Source organism: Rhea pennata, chromosome 7 (assembly GCF_028389875.1).
Source record: "Rhea pennata isolate bPtePen1 chromosome 7, bPtePen1.pri, whole genome shotgun sequence".
NCBI lineage: Eukaryota > Metazoa > Chordata > Aves > Rheiformes > Rheidae > Rhea > Rhea pennata.
The window spans coordinates 20,197,497-20,213,713 of record NC_084669.1 but is presented as its reverse complement, the minus strand read 5'-3'; the positions used below and the strand labels follow the sequence as shown (position 1 = coordinate 20,213,713).

General features: G+C 41.6%; 1 protein-coding gene across 2 annotated transcripts in view; it reads right to left on the bottom strand.

Annotated features, from left to right (window-relative positions):
• TMEM273 (transmembrane protein 273) overlaps positions 1-16,217 on the bottom strand; it is a 28,707-nt gene continuing 12,490 nt past the window's right edge. Inside the window, exons 5-7 of one of the 2 annotated variants that reach the window (XM_062580249.1) lie at positions 10,026-10,052; positions 6,363-6,402; positions 1-41 (exon numbers count right to left, since the gene is read on the bottom strand). In XM_062580249.1, the coding sequence (XP_062436233.1) occupies positions 15-41; positions 6,363-6,402; positions 10,026-10,052 (94 nt within the window). In that variant the 3' untranslated portion in view covers positions 1-14. Of the gene's footprint in view, positions 42-6,362; positions 6,403-8,261; positions 8,817-10,025; positions 10,053-16,217 lie in introns of those variants that run through there. The other variant, XM_062580251.1, reaches the window with a different exon arrangement.

Here is a 16,217-nt window from a genome sequence, read left to right as displayed (position 1 = left end):
TGTGGCATCCGGACTCACCAGCATTGCTCTGCATGGAGCCCCTGTCAAAATGAACATTTTGTTCTACATGCCTTGTACCAGAACTTTTTAAAGGCACAGCTCCACACATGTTGTGAACACTCCTTTTTGCCCAGAACATTTACCTTTCCATCCCCCTTTCCTATGCCCCACGTTGGGGATTGATGAGGAGAAAAATGCAGAGAGCTTACTCTATCCCATAGCCCAAGGGTGGAGTATTCCTCCAGGTGCCTGCAGAGTGTTAATGGACACTGTATGGACCATGAAGGGACAGAGGGAATCTGCCCCAGCAGTTTTTAAAGCTTTACTTCTATAGCTAATGATACCTTAGAGAGTTAATGAAAGAGTTTTTAGAGATGGCTCTGTTAATGCTCATGAATGCGAGCGTATGAGTAGTTTTGCTTACTTCAATAGGAAGTTTATTCAGGCAAAATTCCCACTGAGGTCAGCTGGGCTTTCTCCAGGGCAATCCTTGCCTAATAGATCCCTTAATGGTAATAATTATTTAGTTTGTGTTTCTAGCTAAATATAGGAATATTTTAAATTAAAAAATAAATAGGCTGTATTGTCTTCCTAGCTGCACTGCATTTTCCTGTAGTAATTCCACCAGGTTACTCCTAGTCTCTGCTGGTATAGCTGAATGTAGAATCATCCCTTCTGTTCCTGCTTGAAATAGCTTATGAAAAAGTCTCCATTTTATACAATTTATTTCAAATAGAAATTTATGGCTTAAACTGGTTAACAGCATGACATCTAATCACTCCTGGAGTATCTGAACTATAAAATAAAATTAAGGAAATTTTTTTGTCTCTAAATGAGGATGTGATGGCAGAGTAGTCACAACACTTGGCTTTTCACCAGAGGTGTGAATTCCCCTGTTGAGTGTTTTCAACCTAAGTAGAGAATCAGATCTTGCTTCTTCAAGGCTTTTCTTGGTCAACCCAGCCATGAATGGATACCAACCATTCCAGCTGGGGGGGGCGGAAAGGCAGCTGCATGTGATCAAAATTTTTACATTTTCTTAAACGTGATTTACCACAGAATTGGCATGTATTGGCTGTGCCAGTCTGATGGGCTGTCCTTGCTTGTCTTAAACTGTGGGTGCTTTACTACTATATATGCTGGGAGATGTGCTTTGTAAGTGTAAACAAATATGTCTTCTGAGCAGCAGAACTGCTGGTCCCAACTGATTTGTGCCATGTGCTTGATTGACTTTTTAGCTAAGTAAGGCTACAGCTAGGTATCAGATAATCTATAAATGAGAGGGGTCAGGAGAATGCCTCAGCCTTGGGAAAAGCCTCAAATTGAATTTTGTGTCTTTCTTAGACACTAGGATCCATGCTGTAGGGTGATCCAGTTGAGAGGTGGGCTCCCCAGGATCTAATAGGGTTCAGCATCTAGCTGAAGCATTTCCTGCAAGTTCTTTAGGATCTCCTGTTTGGATTCACTGTTGTCTAATATGGTGATGCTCAAACGTTCTCTCAACCAGTGATGACACTAATACGGTCTTTTTCTAGCTGCCTGTCTTCATGAAACTTATTGGAGTTTAACTATCTTGGAGGCTTCTGCCCTTTTGTCAAATCCTGACTGAAACTGATCCATCTATTTGAAAGTTGGTGGGAGGAGGCTGCCTTGGCCTGAGCTCCAGAATTCCCTCTAAGAAGAGATTCCAAAAAGCCCCAGGACTTTATGGTGGTTCCATGATTTCATTTAGGAAGGGTGGAAGGATCTGCCATAGGCAGATTACTGCCTGCTGTACCACGAAATATCCTGAGTTCAGCTGTTCCAAAGAACAGCAAAGATGCTCTGAATCCAAGCTACAGTGGGACTGAAGCCAGCAACATGTATGGAAAGCACATGAAGTCATAGGGATTATTCTGCTCGGATCGACTCTTCACTTTCAGTGCAGTGTGTCCTCTTATGCCTTTTAACATCCACACAACTCAGTTGGATTAATTTGCTCTTGATTTTCCTCAGTGCGAAAGAGAGTGATTTTTACCCTCAGTGTAAAGTTGCATTGATTTCATTAATGCCATTACATTAGCATCAATTGGCACTGTCCTAAAGGACTAAAAGGCATAATCCATTTTTAGATTTTCCTTCAGAATGAGACAGAGAAGGAATTCTCGGTTGATAGGTCACGATCAGGTATCATTGTTAAGTACTAGGATTTTCCCCGGGAACTACAGTATGGAAAATAGGAAGACTGAGGACTCTGAGAAGAGGTAAAACCATCTATACAATGCAATTATATGGGAGGTAGAAATTCTGCAAACAAATATGCACATATTTCTATTTCCAACTGAATTCTTCAAGTTTGTAGCCAAGTCAGAGAAAGTACCCTACTTTGCAGAATCCTTGAGGATGTGCTTAACTCAAGAAAGAAGGGATTTTAAGGAAAGTTTTTCTGGAGTCCTGAGTACTTCCTATAAGATGCTTCCATGTGGGAATCAGGCCAGTTATGTGTACAGTTCCTGACTCTGGGGCAATTAAGATCACAGCCATAATATTATATTAACACAGAATTTGGTGTGCCTAATGACATATTGAATCTTCCTAAATTATAGCTAAATTACAAAATGGACTAATTTACCAAAACCAGTTAATAAATATTTAGAATAGGAAGATAATTGAATTATCCCTTGTTTGTCAGAGACAGATAATCTCTTTGTGAGAAATCTCATTTTTTCTGAAGCATGATTAATTGGCCTGACGAGTCAGAGATTATGACAAATTACGCACGAGGAGATAATAAATAAGTCAGGAGGAAGGCCAGGGAGCAGAAATCTAGCAGCTGTTGTTTGCTCTGAGGCCTGTTACTGCTTCTGAACTCACCCTGGCCCGTATGTGGTTCCCCTGATCCTGCTGTGGATAAGACATCCAGCAGCAGCACCCACCAGTAGATGCATTCCTCTGTACTCCCCGGGCCTCTATCCATTTCAGAGCAATAGCGTCACCTCTCCCAGGAAAGATGCTTGAAAAAGCCACATACTTCTAGGCCAATGACTGTTTTTCAGTTACTGAGTAATCAAGGACATTAAATCAATTTTTGATTTTTCCTTAATCACAGGAAGGCATTTATGGCTCATACAGAAGATACAGTCTTGGCTTTATCTTGTTTTCAAATAAACTCAATGGAAAAATTAAAATCAGTTGTAGCCATGCCTGACTCTCAATGCAAAGTGTGCCTAACCCCTGCAATGTATGCGTAGCTAAGGGGCTTCTGGGGACTGTTGCGTGAGGAATAGGTACAAACTCCTCTCACCTTCTCCGAACTGGGGACGCAGTGTGAAAACAGCCTTCGATGATCTTATCAGCTGCTGCTTGGATGCTGGTCTCTAAAGAAACTTAGAAACTGCAGGCCTTGTGTCTTGGTTTGTCACAGACAAATATGTGTTTAGATATTGAGAGCATGGGTTCTTCACAAGTGTTTTTATAGTAGGGGCAAGGAGCTGCTCCTTCCAGTTGGGAAACTTGATTATTTACAGGGTTAGGGTTAGACAGGGGTCGATACTTTAGTGCAAAATGCTATGTTCTTCATTTAGATCTGGATTTAAAGCCTTTCCCCAAAGTTTGTAAGTATCTGAGCTGACTATCTTTCAGTCTGATTCATGACAAGCAAGTGATGATCCCACGGTATAAAAGATGCCAATTACCTCCCCAAAAGAGGCCTGGGCAGGTAGCAAGGTCCCTGTGGTGGCGACCTGTCAGAAGTATGTGATGTGTGGGAGGGCCAGGTTGGCCATGCAGCCTGCCCAGCTGCGGGCACCAGTTTGGCGGGTTGCTGTTGGTGCCTTTCGCCCTGCCAGCGTGCAGCAGCCTGTCCTTGAAGCAGCAATTTTGTGTTTTGTATCTGTTTCAAGGAGGCAGTTCCTTTGAGGAGGGTCCCCATATAAGAGCCCTTGTACATCCTCCATGGGTTTTCATTTGTCCCCTTGCTACTCTAATGAGATTAAAAATTGAGCAGCTTAAAAAATACCGGGATTGTTCCCAAATGAGGTGAACGCTCAGTGTTTTATATTCATTGGCACATCTGATCCAGTTTTAATCACAGCAGAGCATGTTCGCATCTGGTCCCAGTCCTATGAGTCTTCTCTAGGTATTATGGAGTAATTGAAAAATATGGTTAAAGATAATTATTTTAATTGCCCATTGACTCAGGAAGATTTCTGATAGCAATGAGCGGAATCTAATCTTTACAGTGAAAGGCCTTGTGGATTCCCTGAATCAGGACAGATCCCAGGCAGCTCTGGCATGAGGGCTACAAAATAAACATCAACTGCTTCCTATGAGTGCTGTGTGGCTTATAGGAGGGAATGTGTTTTTTAACGGTGTGCAGAGGACAGAATCTGTGCACGGTGCCCGCTTGCCTGTGAAGCATTTGGGAGTGTTATTATTCTGCAGAGTGGTCAACCCCAGTGTAATGTTGTGGACTTTGCTGGGACTCCTGTTTGATCTAGTTGTGAGCAGAAGTACAGGGTTCGTTTAAAAGCTGAAATACGAGAATAAAGAGCACATACATGCAATAGGGTAAAATATGGAACATCCAACCGTTTCAAAAGCAGCATTTTTTTTTGGAGGTAGCATTAAAGAAGAATGAAGGTCTAATAATAATAGTCATTCATGTTGAAACTGGGAAACAGTATCTGTATTCTCTGCTCTACCAAAGATTTCCTGTATGGCCTTTAGCACAGCCCTTTGGCTGTTCCATATTTCATTTCTCTTCTCTATAAACTGTGGACAAACCTTTTCTACCACTCAAGAGTATGTGAATTGCTCTCATGCTGTGTCAGTAGGGACCATGCAAATTCATAATGCCAGTGAGGTTAGTGGTTTGAGGCAGAAGTCTGCTGGAGGCCAGAAAGGGCACGTATCAGCATGTACTTGCACTGTTCCTGTACTTGCACAGTGTGTACTTGCACTAGACATTTGCTATTAGCTGCTGTTGCAAAATGACTTTTGGAGCAAAAAGACTTTTAGACTGTCTTAGCTTGACTATTCTATGACCACTGTGTGTATGCATGTAACGAATGCAATTTTCAAAAGTTTGACACCTCCATCGGTCCTGTTTGTTCCTTTTACAAGTAGAGGCACTCTGTATTTCCAGCCAGATGCTATGCCATCATATCGTGTTATAGTTATTTGTGCTTTATTTATTTCACATTCTATTTATATTTCTCCTCATAAGTGAGTCTAAATATCCCTTTGTTACCAGGTTTGTTAGTTGTGCATTCTCCTTTGCTTCTATTTTCCCATCTTTGATTGATGAGTGAAAGCATTTTATGTTTTTTTTCTCTTACTTTTGATTAAGTGCAGTTGCAAGAAAATGAAAAATAATACTCCTGATTAAAGTAATCTGATTCTTCACTTAGAGACGAGAGAAGCCAGGAAAGATTCAGACAGAAAATGTTTTGACTATTATGAAATTTGCCATCCTTTCTGTTTGGGAGGAGCCAAACCAGACTGTTGTGTCACTCACACCTCTCTCAGAGCAGATTTATATCAGCGAGGTCTGATTTGCAGCACGTGCTTGTCCCCCCGCTCCAGACACTGCTTTTCTACCCATGCGGTTCCACAACGGTAAGTGATATTTTGCCCAGTTTGTCCCCATGTGAGCAAGCACTGAACAAAGCTGTGTGATTCCAGCAGTTAGTCCTGATTTGCTGAGAGTCCCCAGTGCTGCTGGGAAGCTGGGCAGACGTAGCCCATGTTGGACAGGCAGGAGGCGAGCACAGAGTTGTCCCTGTGCTCACTGCGGAGCTGGCTGTGGAGTGCCCAGTCTATATTCTCCATAAAGAATTAGTGGAGCCCTCCAACAATGTCTTTTGTCTTTTGACTGAATGCCTCCAAAATGCTCACCTTTTATCCAGTTTTCCTTCACCAATTATTTCCAAATGGAGCTATGGGGCTTGAGTCAAAGCCAAGAGCTGCTGATGCTGCAAGTGGTGCTAATAAAGCCAGTTGTAGAGGCAGGCAAAACCGGTACTTGTATGGGGTGGCAGAATGGCTGAGGTATGTTTTGTCTGTGCAGAGCCAGGCTGGCTGCTACAGTTGTGCAGTCGTGGGTTGGGCACTAAATTGCTGCTGGCACAGCAGCCCCTTGCAGCACTGGCAATTGCCAAGCGTGCCCACATCGCTCAGCGGCTGCAAAAGCAGCAGCGTGGATGCTCCAGGCCCCCTGTGTGTCTCATCTCTGCCTGTCCTTTTCCCACATCTGTGGAGACATGGCACACAGAAAAAGGTTTGGGGAGCTCACAATCTCTTCCCCAGCCTACAGCATTTGCTTAATCAATATTATTAACCTTAATTCTCCAGGTCTTGCCCCTCCACTGCTTGTTACTTACCATTTTTTTATTTATTTCCATCTTCATTTCTTGTAGTGTACTGAAATGATATGAAAGAAACGTTTGTTCACACAAATAAGTGAAGGTAATAGCTTCCCTCCCTGACCACATGTTCTCTTCTGTTCCAAGTCTTAATTAAAATGGTACTAAAGGAAGCAAATCAATTAACAGATACCTTACAAGATGGTTTATTCACTTACACATGTACACATACACAATTACTTACAAGTATCACATTACAGCTTTAGTTTATCTGTTAGAAAATGCTGCTAATGAACTGCAGTGTTACTGAACTTGGTAACAGACACCTAGGGAATACATGCAAATTATTCCAGTACATCATTTTTCTGTGAAATAAACTTTATATTTTGTTATCTAAAATATGGGGGGAAATTACAATTCAAATAAATAATATACCTTCATTTTTACATTTTTTGTAAAATTACCTGGTTTGTTAAGCTCAGAAAAAAAATAAATAAATCCTTTTAGTTACAATAACAAGTTAGTACAATAGCTTATTCTTCACAGAAACAAAATCCTGAGATATCTGCCCTTACACTCGGACAGTGCGCTGACCCTAAGCCCCTGGCTCAGCACATCAGCTCTGCCTCTAGCATGCAAGGCTAACTGCGGCTGTTCACAGTCTGCAAGTTGATTACTGGAGGGGGGCCCGGGTTTCCACATTTTTTTCAAGTCATATTTCTTGATAAGACACACAACTTCCAGGTTGCACTTCAGTTTAACATTTTTTTTTTATTTTTTTTTTTCTGTGTTGAATTCTTCTATATTACAGTGGTAAAGAACTGGAAAAAATTTTTACTTTTATTTGAGACTGATGTAACCGAGAGCAGAAACTGACTCACAAGTTAACTTCAGGAATGGATGCTAGATGACAGAATAAAAAAATCCACGTGCCTGCAGACATCAAGTTGAGCTAAAAATTTGGATTTATTTACAGTCTGTGGTCTTCAGATCTGGCTAGAGATTCAATAAAATAGCATGTTCCCTTTGGAGTCATCTTGCAATGCTATGTTATTGCAGCTACGCCCATGCAATACTGTGACATTATTTAATTTTGTGCAAGCTCTACCTGAGTCTTTCAAACCTCTGCTTCCTGCTGGGTTTCCTGAGAAGAGTGGTGAGAACAGCAGAGGAAGTTGTGCTCCCAAGCACCTGCGGCAGACGTGCTGCCCTGGCTTTAGGAGCTGAAAGTAAAACCTGTTTTGAAATACAAAAAAAATACACTGCTTTTCTTGAACCTTGTGATGATAATATCTGTTACGGTGAAACTTTTCTGTGAACTGCTGAACTTTTGAAAAAAATGACTTAAAACAAAAGGAAGAATCTGCATCTACAGAGTTATTGTCTTAATTAATACGAAAAACGTAGCCTTTTTGTAAAAGTTGGATGTGTTTACAAAATAGTATGGGCTTAAACAATTTAAAACTATTTAAACTATTTAAAATGATCTGAGAGAAATCTCTCATTTTTCCTCTTGTTGCTCGTCCTGCAAGAGGCTTGTAATTGGAACTAGGCAAAGCAATTTTGATGAATATGGAGTCAATAATAAACAAAGCTAAAATAAGAATGGAGGAGCGGGAGACTGGATTTAGTCACAAATTCTGATTGAATTTAGTGAATTATTTTATATTAAAAATAGAAATGGGGGATTTTGGAAATGTCAGCTTAGCTTGTTTATAGAATGTTGAGATGAAATGTTTCATTTCAGATGCCCAGAAACTTTTTATTTTGGGTATAAAAAATTGTTTTGATTTCAAGTTCTAAAACCAAAATCTTAATACTTTATTTGGAAGTGACATTTTTCATTTTAAATGACCCCAGTTCATTTAAAATGACTGAAATTAGCATTATGGCCTAAAGTTAAACAAAAGACGTCAATTCTAAAGCTAAAAATAGATATCACTTTAGCATGAATGAAATATTTTTAGATAAACACAAAGCATTTGTCTTGAAAAACTTGAGAAATCTTGTTTTGCTTGATCTCAAATGACTGATTTTCTGAGTCACTTCGTGCATTATTTGCCTTACTGGAAGTATGAGTGTGGCTTTGAATTCTGCTCTGAAATATCTTGCTAGCTTTTTAATTACCCTGGATTTAACTGATTTTAGAAATCAATCATATACTTATTCCAGGCTAAACAGGGCCTATTAATGAGCAGACCTCATCTTTTCTATTTTCCTCATACATTTTGTTCTTATCCACGGTACTGGGGATTCCAGGCTTTTCGTGTGCAGATTATTGAAGTTAGCATGCACTGTAAACTCTTGTAGCCAATCAGTCTTTCAATTACAAAGCAAGCAAAGGAATTGTTATTGGTGAGATTCCTGCCTGTGGACAAGAGACTTGCATTGATCCTCAGAGCAGGTAGCTGTCAACTGCAAAAGGATTATAGATCATTTGTACTTTTTTGCCCTGGGATGTTGACATCTTCTCTGAAAAGAAAAAAATGGTGCAAGTTAACAGTATTTTTAACAGTATTTTATCACTTTTTTTTTTTTTTTTTTTTTTTTTTTTTTGCCTGGAATGATCTATGGCATCATTGTAAAAGCAGAATTGGGAGACAGAGAAGTAAAAATCACAGGAAATCTACAAAATAGTTATTGGAACCATTATAGTTACTTCCATGAAGTTCCTTCCACTTAACTTTTTTTCCCAAGGTGTTTCTGTGTATCTTTGAAGTATTTGTTTTTCCTAAATGAACTTATGTAACAAAAATATAATTCTGGCTATGGTGGTGACTTCCAGCTGCCCCTTTCTCTATTACGTAGGAGTCCACCTGCAGCCAGCGATGCATTTTAAGGCAACATCCTGCTCGGGGGACTGCTCATACTGCAGAGGTAGAAAATGGGAAGTCATGTGGCCTGACTGCCTCTTGGAAGCTGCCTTGGTGTGTGGCTTTGCTGTGTGGTTTCACCTCCGGGTTTCCATTTCTCCAGCAGCCAGCAGGTGACTACTAGCTGAGCGACTTTCCTCTGAAGATTTGTTAACGTTTGTACAATGCCTTAGAAATATGAAGGGATTTGTCTCATCGACCTTCAGCTGTCTAAAATGTAGGTGCCTGTATTTTATCTAGGTCTCAGAGTAATCAGTGGAGACAACCACCTCCAGAGGGGTCTTTGTATCCTGCAGCAGTGTTACAGGCTCAGGATGCGTCACCATTTCCCCTGGTCCCCTGGCATTGCCCTGTCATGCAGAGAGGGAGCAGCTCAGCAGCTCCTGGATCCATCCTGTGCCTGCATCTCTGCGAGAGGTTACTCCATGGAGGAGCCACTAAGGTGGCATAGCAGCATTGCAGCACAGCCATGCCATAAAGCAGACAGCCTTAAAATAGGCCTGGGCCTTATGTTATGGTATTCCAGACTTACAGCTGGGACGTTTGAGGACAAAGGCCCTAAATGACTTGTCTCAGGCCCTGTGGAGTGTCTGTGATATAGCTGCAGGCAGGTTGGGGTGCTCTGGGCACCTGTAGGTTCTTGAGTAACCCCACCCCAGCCTTTATTGCTGACTGAATTTTCTCTATGTGCCTCTCTACGTTGTCCTGGTCAATGTGACTTTGCAAATACTCTCGGACTCTGTGTCTGCCTAGCATCGTCACTCCACCCTCCCTGCTCCATCAAACTCACCCTTTCTCTGGAACATACCTGTTCTGACTTGATCCCATATTTGACCTGCAAAGTATAGAGAGTGAGACATTAATTATGACTTTAGGAGCAGTGATCAAAAATGAATGTTCAAAACATCATCAGGTTAAGAGCTGCCAAAATACAAGAGCTTTTCTTCCTTTCTTTTCTTCACTGCTCTTGAATCTTTTATTCAGTTTTACTCCACCTAGTGTCAGTGCCTGGAAGTAGGACCTTTATATGCCCTATGGTCCTCAACTTGTTTATATCTTTAGCTCTCATGACTCAACTGGGAATTTGTATTCATCATAGTCTCCTTCCTTCAATACAGCTGAAGAGTTTTCTGATGACTTTGCTAAAAAGAGAATTCTTAGGAAATTTGGCAAGCAGTGATATATTCCTTGTAATTTGCCTCAATCTTATTTCCTTCTCCAAGAGAAACTTTGTCATACGTGTTTTTTTTGAAAGCTATACTGAAATTTTCTGTTAATGTAAAATTTCCTGCATTAACCATTAGTGTCCTTAAGAAGCAGTTAAGACCTGATTCTACCTTTCTGGTTTAAACTGGACATGCAGTCCACTGCTGAATGAGTTTAGAAGAAGGAACGAGGCCAGTGCAAGCTAATTTGAGCTAGCTAGAGTGAATCAGCACTGAAACAGGTTCAAAGATGCTCACTTGACACCTTCCCGTACCTGTGCTGGGGCAGGAGAAAGCGGCGGAGATTCGCTGTCTCCCAGTGTTGCTGCCCCTCCAAGCGCCTGTGTGCTTCTGGCCTGATCTTAAGTAACTCTAATTCTGTGCATACAAAGGCGTAATCCTGTAAGTCACTTAAAGGCAACGGCTTTCTTGCTGATACTGTCAGGCTGCCGTTCCACACTTTACAGTGCCGGCCGCTGCAGAGAAGGATGGTTCAGCCTTCCCTGCCACCTCGGCTGTAAAATGTCACCACTTCCCTTGTGCTGGCTGCTCTCAGATAGCCTGATTTCTCCAAAAGCCATCTTTATGTCACGTAGATTTTCAGCAGAGCCATTTCCCGAGGCCATGGAGCTGTGGGGCTGCCTAACAAGAGTATGTGGCTGGGCTGGGAGGGAGGGGAAAGCTCCAGGTGGGACAGGACAGAGCAGGACTGGCTCTGAGGGTGGCACCATCCTTGGGAACGTTCGCTCTTAGCTCTCCTGCAGGTAGGGGTGGAAGCTCACCCAAAGGTGCTAGTTGCAGACACTTTAAAAGCAGCATTGCCACCTAAAGAGGTAGTCAAACTCCTCCTCTTGTCTCCCACCCCTCCTCCTCCTTTCCTGTGCCAGCACAAGCATTTCTGTGACTGCAGTAAATCAGATTTGACAGTATGTCAGGGTTTTTTTAAGGACAAAAACCAAACAGATAAACAAAATCTTTATGACTTTTCAACCTGTGGTTTTCAGTCTTTTTCTATTTACAAAGTCCTTACAAAATTTTCATGTAAACTGTGAGGCTCTGTGAAGTGGCTTTAAACTCAATTTGCACCCATATTGAGGGCTTTTAAGCTCATTAACTTCCATAAACCCTTAGAAACAGCTCAGGGATCCCCAGACTTTTGCGGCTCACAGGGTAAAAGTCAGCATCACTTTCTGTGATACTTGCTCATTTCTTTCAGCTTGCCATTTGCTTTAATAAATTAGCTTTGCTGATGCCTAGTACAGGTTCTTCAGAGCATAAATCTTGGAAAGTAAGAGACCATAGAATTGAAAGAAAATTATCTGACAGACTATATACATGAGCTTAAATGAAGGTTTATAAATTATCCTCCTTTCTGAGAAGTCACTGGAAAAAGCTTCAGAGTGAAACTAAAATTAAAGATTCCCTTTTTCATTTGTTTAGTGTGAACTTACCCAGGAACTCAAACAGGATGCAGGAAATTCTGTGAGCTGGACTAGACAGGAGCTCTGATTTGATGGCGTTTTTTTCTAGTGAAGACCTGTGGCACTCTGAGTCTTTTGCTTCGAGAGGCCTTATCTTGTTTTATTTTTAAAGCTATTTGTCTTTTAGTGATGATCGCACTTTCATTCCTAGCTAAACCTATGTTGTCACAGTCACACAGTTACTTACACAGCTATTGCTGGAATCATGGCACCAGCATGCTGGCTGACAGAGACCAGGATGGCTCGGGAAGGACTTGCCTCCAACAGGTGTCTGGATATTGCCAGGAATGCATTCTCCTGACTCAGCAGTTTGGGACCAGCTCTCACAATCAAATGATTTACAGCTATTCAAGACCAGCCTCAAACAGTTGTGCAGAGGAGTAGGAAGGAATAAGGATTCCTCTCCATTTGGCAGCTGTGAAAAGGTCAACTGCAAAGGCAGCCCCAGCTCTCCAGAGAGCAGAGGAATCCTGGGCCAGATGCTTTCCCAGGGCATGTGGAAAGTGGCCAGGCAGGAGCAAAAATAGCTAGACGTGTGGCTCTGCCCTTCAAGCTGGTAGCTAGCACGAGTGAAGTATGGAAAGGATATAATGAATTACTTTCACCCGAGCAGTCTGGCCAATATATAAGTATATACATAAAATTGTCTCTGTGTGTGTATGTGCGTGAGTGTGTGTGAGAGAAGTTTTCCCTCCGTGTAGGAATGGTGATACAAGAAACCAAGGCCTGGAGGTGCCCACAGATTGTCTTAGTGCTGTTTTTTAAAGCCCTGTGTCACAGCATGGTGCAAAGCTTAGTGTCTTTGTTCTTGAGTGTGTGATATAAAGATTAATTTCATTGTACAGAAAGGGTAACCTGAGATAAAGTAACATGTTGAAGGTTGGTCAGAGGAACAAGTTCTATTAGACAGGACAGTGACAGAATGAGGTAGATATGCCAGTTTACATGGATGGTTATTGCCTCAACACAGAATGGATACCTACACTTTGTTTCTGCGAAGGTATCTGTAAAAAGGAGTTGAGACAGCCATTTCTGAGGGCATTTTCTCATTTACATTTACACAAATGCATATGAAGTCCTTTAGGCCATCGTTGACTGTTCATACGCGTGTTTACTTGCAATAACATGCGTTAGCATGGCATTGGGGTAGCTTTTAAAGATTTTTCATTGAACTCAGTTCCTGGGATGCATGCTGAGAAAATCTGTATTACTAAACTATGGTTGCAATGAACAGAGCCCGTAGTCTGCCAGCCACCCGCCAACGCCTGCTGTGTTCAGCAAGGAATCAGACCTGCTCCAGTGTATTTCCAGGGCTGGAGTCATCTCACACAGGTGATACCTGCTCCCTAGCGAAGTGCAAGCCCTGGTGCTTCTGCCTAAGTATTCGGCAGCTCTCCAAGTTATCTTGCATTTTCACTCCCAAAAGCTGTTCGTTGCTGATGTTAGGTCACAGTGACAAGGAGAGAGGGAGTTTTGCGGTCAAAGCTGGCCACGGATAAATCATTTTTGATTGGTTTGGCAAAGCAGAGGCCTTCTCTGTGGTGCTTATTTAGAGAGTAGAGGCTAAGTGTCTTTGCTGTCTTTGCTTTCCTTTTCTGGTAAACCCGTACTAAGTTAGGAAAACGGTATGTTGACCTGTTTATTGGGGTGTTTGTGTAATACATTAGTTGGAGAATGAAAGACCTTGTGAAAGATTGCTGGGAGAAAAATGAGTTGCAAGTAAAATAAAAGTTCATGGTAAATCTTTCAAGATATAGTGAAGGGATGTTAAGGGAAAGCATTAAAATCTTTGACTCTAGACCTATCAAAGATTCTGGTGAATCTAATGGCTGATTTTATCCAGATCTCATAAAAAGTCACCGATCATCATAGTTTTTTAAAAAGAGTATTCACGGGAGAAGGGAAAAAGAAAAAAAATGGTTTAGGAAAACAGACAGTGGCCCTGAGGAAGTTAGACTTGCCTGGATTGCTGTGGATTGCTAAAACTTTGGAGAGAACAGACGTGCATGGAGGTTACTTGTAATCCTTTCCCCTTTGATGCTTCACTTCTGTTGTTATCAGACGCTTTAAGAAGGTATGTGAGAAAGCTACTTTGGCTTGGTCACAGCTCCTGCCAGGAGGAACTGCAGCACTGAAACTCAGTTTGGCATGCTCCATGAGTCCAGAAAAGCATAGGTTAAGACAACCAATACCAGAACAACCAGTTCTTACTCTTTTCATATAAAAATCTTCTCTGGAGAAGAAATCTCAGTTACTCTGATTAGCAATTGATAAAATGAGATTTTGCAGATCTATTTTTGGCATCCTGGTATTTCAAGTACTTTTGCCTGTGAACTTGTCTATAGTACAGTGGCAGTATGTGTTTGCGTCTTAAGCAGATATTTCAATGGAGAGTAGAGTGGCTGAGACAGTATCCCTCACTGGAAGGAGAGGGAACATATAATGTTACATGGGACTAGTTTATGCAGTATCTTAGTCAATGTGATGCATTTCAAAGCCTTGCATCCCGCACAGACTGCTTTGTAGATTCTGAGCCTTTTTCCTTGTGCAATGTTCTTCCAGTGACGCAGTCAGCTAAGGGCAAGGTCTCTTTTATTTAAAAGAATGTTTACTTATGGATTTGAATTTGTGAATATTGTCCCCAGTTTCCAAAGGACTCCCACTTGTGACTCTCTCAGGTATCCTCGTATCAAAAACTAGATCTCCACTTAAATTTATTTGTGACATCAAACTCCAGCGATTAGAAAAGTTATACATCTCCTTTGCAGCTAACGCTATCTGTGATATGACTTATGTCTACTTAATTGGCTTCCTGTTTAACAGCTGGTGCTTTCTGTGATCCACAGTATTATAAACCAGTTTGGGATATGTTGATCAAAACAAAACTAAGAACTACTTTCCTTTACAAAATAGGAGGATATTCTTTCTGTCTCCCTCTGAACTTGCTTGAAGGCTCTGGGATTGTTTGATCAGATCTTGTTACGTTCATTATCTCTACCTGTCAGTGCAGCTAGGTATAGACCCAGGCAGGGCCATATGCTAGGAAAAAGGTTCTTAGCTCAGATATCTAGGCTGAGTCAGCTTTGCTACTTGGGAGAAACTGCAGCTCAACATTTAAACTTGTGCTTGTTTGTCCAAACCTAGTCTTTACAGTGTCATCCATCTCTGATGTTTATATTTTCCAAGTGGATGACTTCACCTCCTATTTAATCCATAATGCTATTTTTAGAGTTAGACAACCTGGAGACTAGAGGCTTTCAGGATGGGAATGACCGTTTCTCCTTGGCTTCTGAGGGGGAGGTTATGTGGAAGAAATGAGCCATGACTTTGAACTCTGTCTCAGTCTCAAAGGTTATCATTTCACATGGGTTTCCAGACTTAGTTCAAGTGAAGGCCCTTTGCAGTTTGCCTGAGAATCTCATTCAATTTATGCAGAATGGGTGCAATTATAATTCACTTCTGTTAAACAGGGAGGCTCAGTGGGAAAGAACGGCAGGCCCATCATTGCATGCACCATCTGCTGAAGTGAAACTGAGCTGGCTTAAATGAAGGGTGCCATTCTGGATGTGATCTCCCAGGGAAATATATCTGTGCTGGAGATGCAAGTGGTTGTGGACAGCACATCAGAACTCACTGCATGTTCTTGGGAGCTGTGGTGAACCCTCACATACGTGGGAATTTGCAATGTCGTCAGGTGCAGCATTAGATAATCTGTTGCTGGTGAATGATCGCTTGTGTCTGTTTCATGAGGGAATAGGGAAAAAGGAGACTTGCCGTCCATGGAAGTGGTATTCGATTATAGTATTTTAAGAAATATGTTACAGGCTAGAATTTATCCGCTGGCATTACCCTTGGTAATTTGGTATTGCCAGATCAGTGCATTGCTCATGCCTGGAATGCACAGATATTCTGTAGTCTGAATGAGGAAAAAAAGAGAGCTTTTCCAGTCAAAAGGCACAGCCTGCTCCAACCCAAGGGAAGTTCTGCGTTAGCTGAGAACAGTGCAAGTACCCTGACATGCAGCTGAGCAGCTGTGATTCCAAGCAGAAAAGAGCTTAAAAGATGCACTTAGCTTAGTGCCAAGCCCTCCTCTGTTTGTCTAAAGAGGCTCTGGTTCACAAGAGTACCCTAGGTTTCACCAGGATAGCCTAGCAAAAGAAAGAGAAGTCAGTCCCTTGGAAGAAGTCTAGTGGGAAAACACAAGAGAATATCTAGATGCTACTCTGGGTAGCAAAAGAAAATCATTGATATGCTTTGCACCTCCATTGATATGCAGCACCCAAGCTCCTTCTCTTCTACCTCAAATATCAAAAT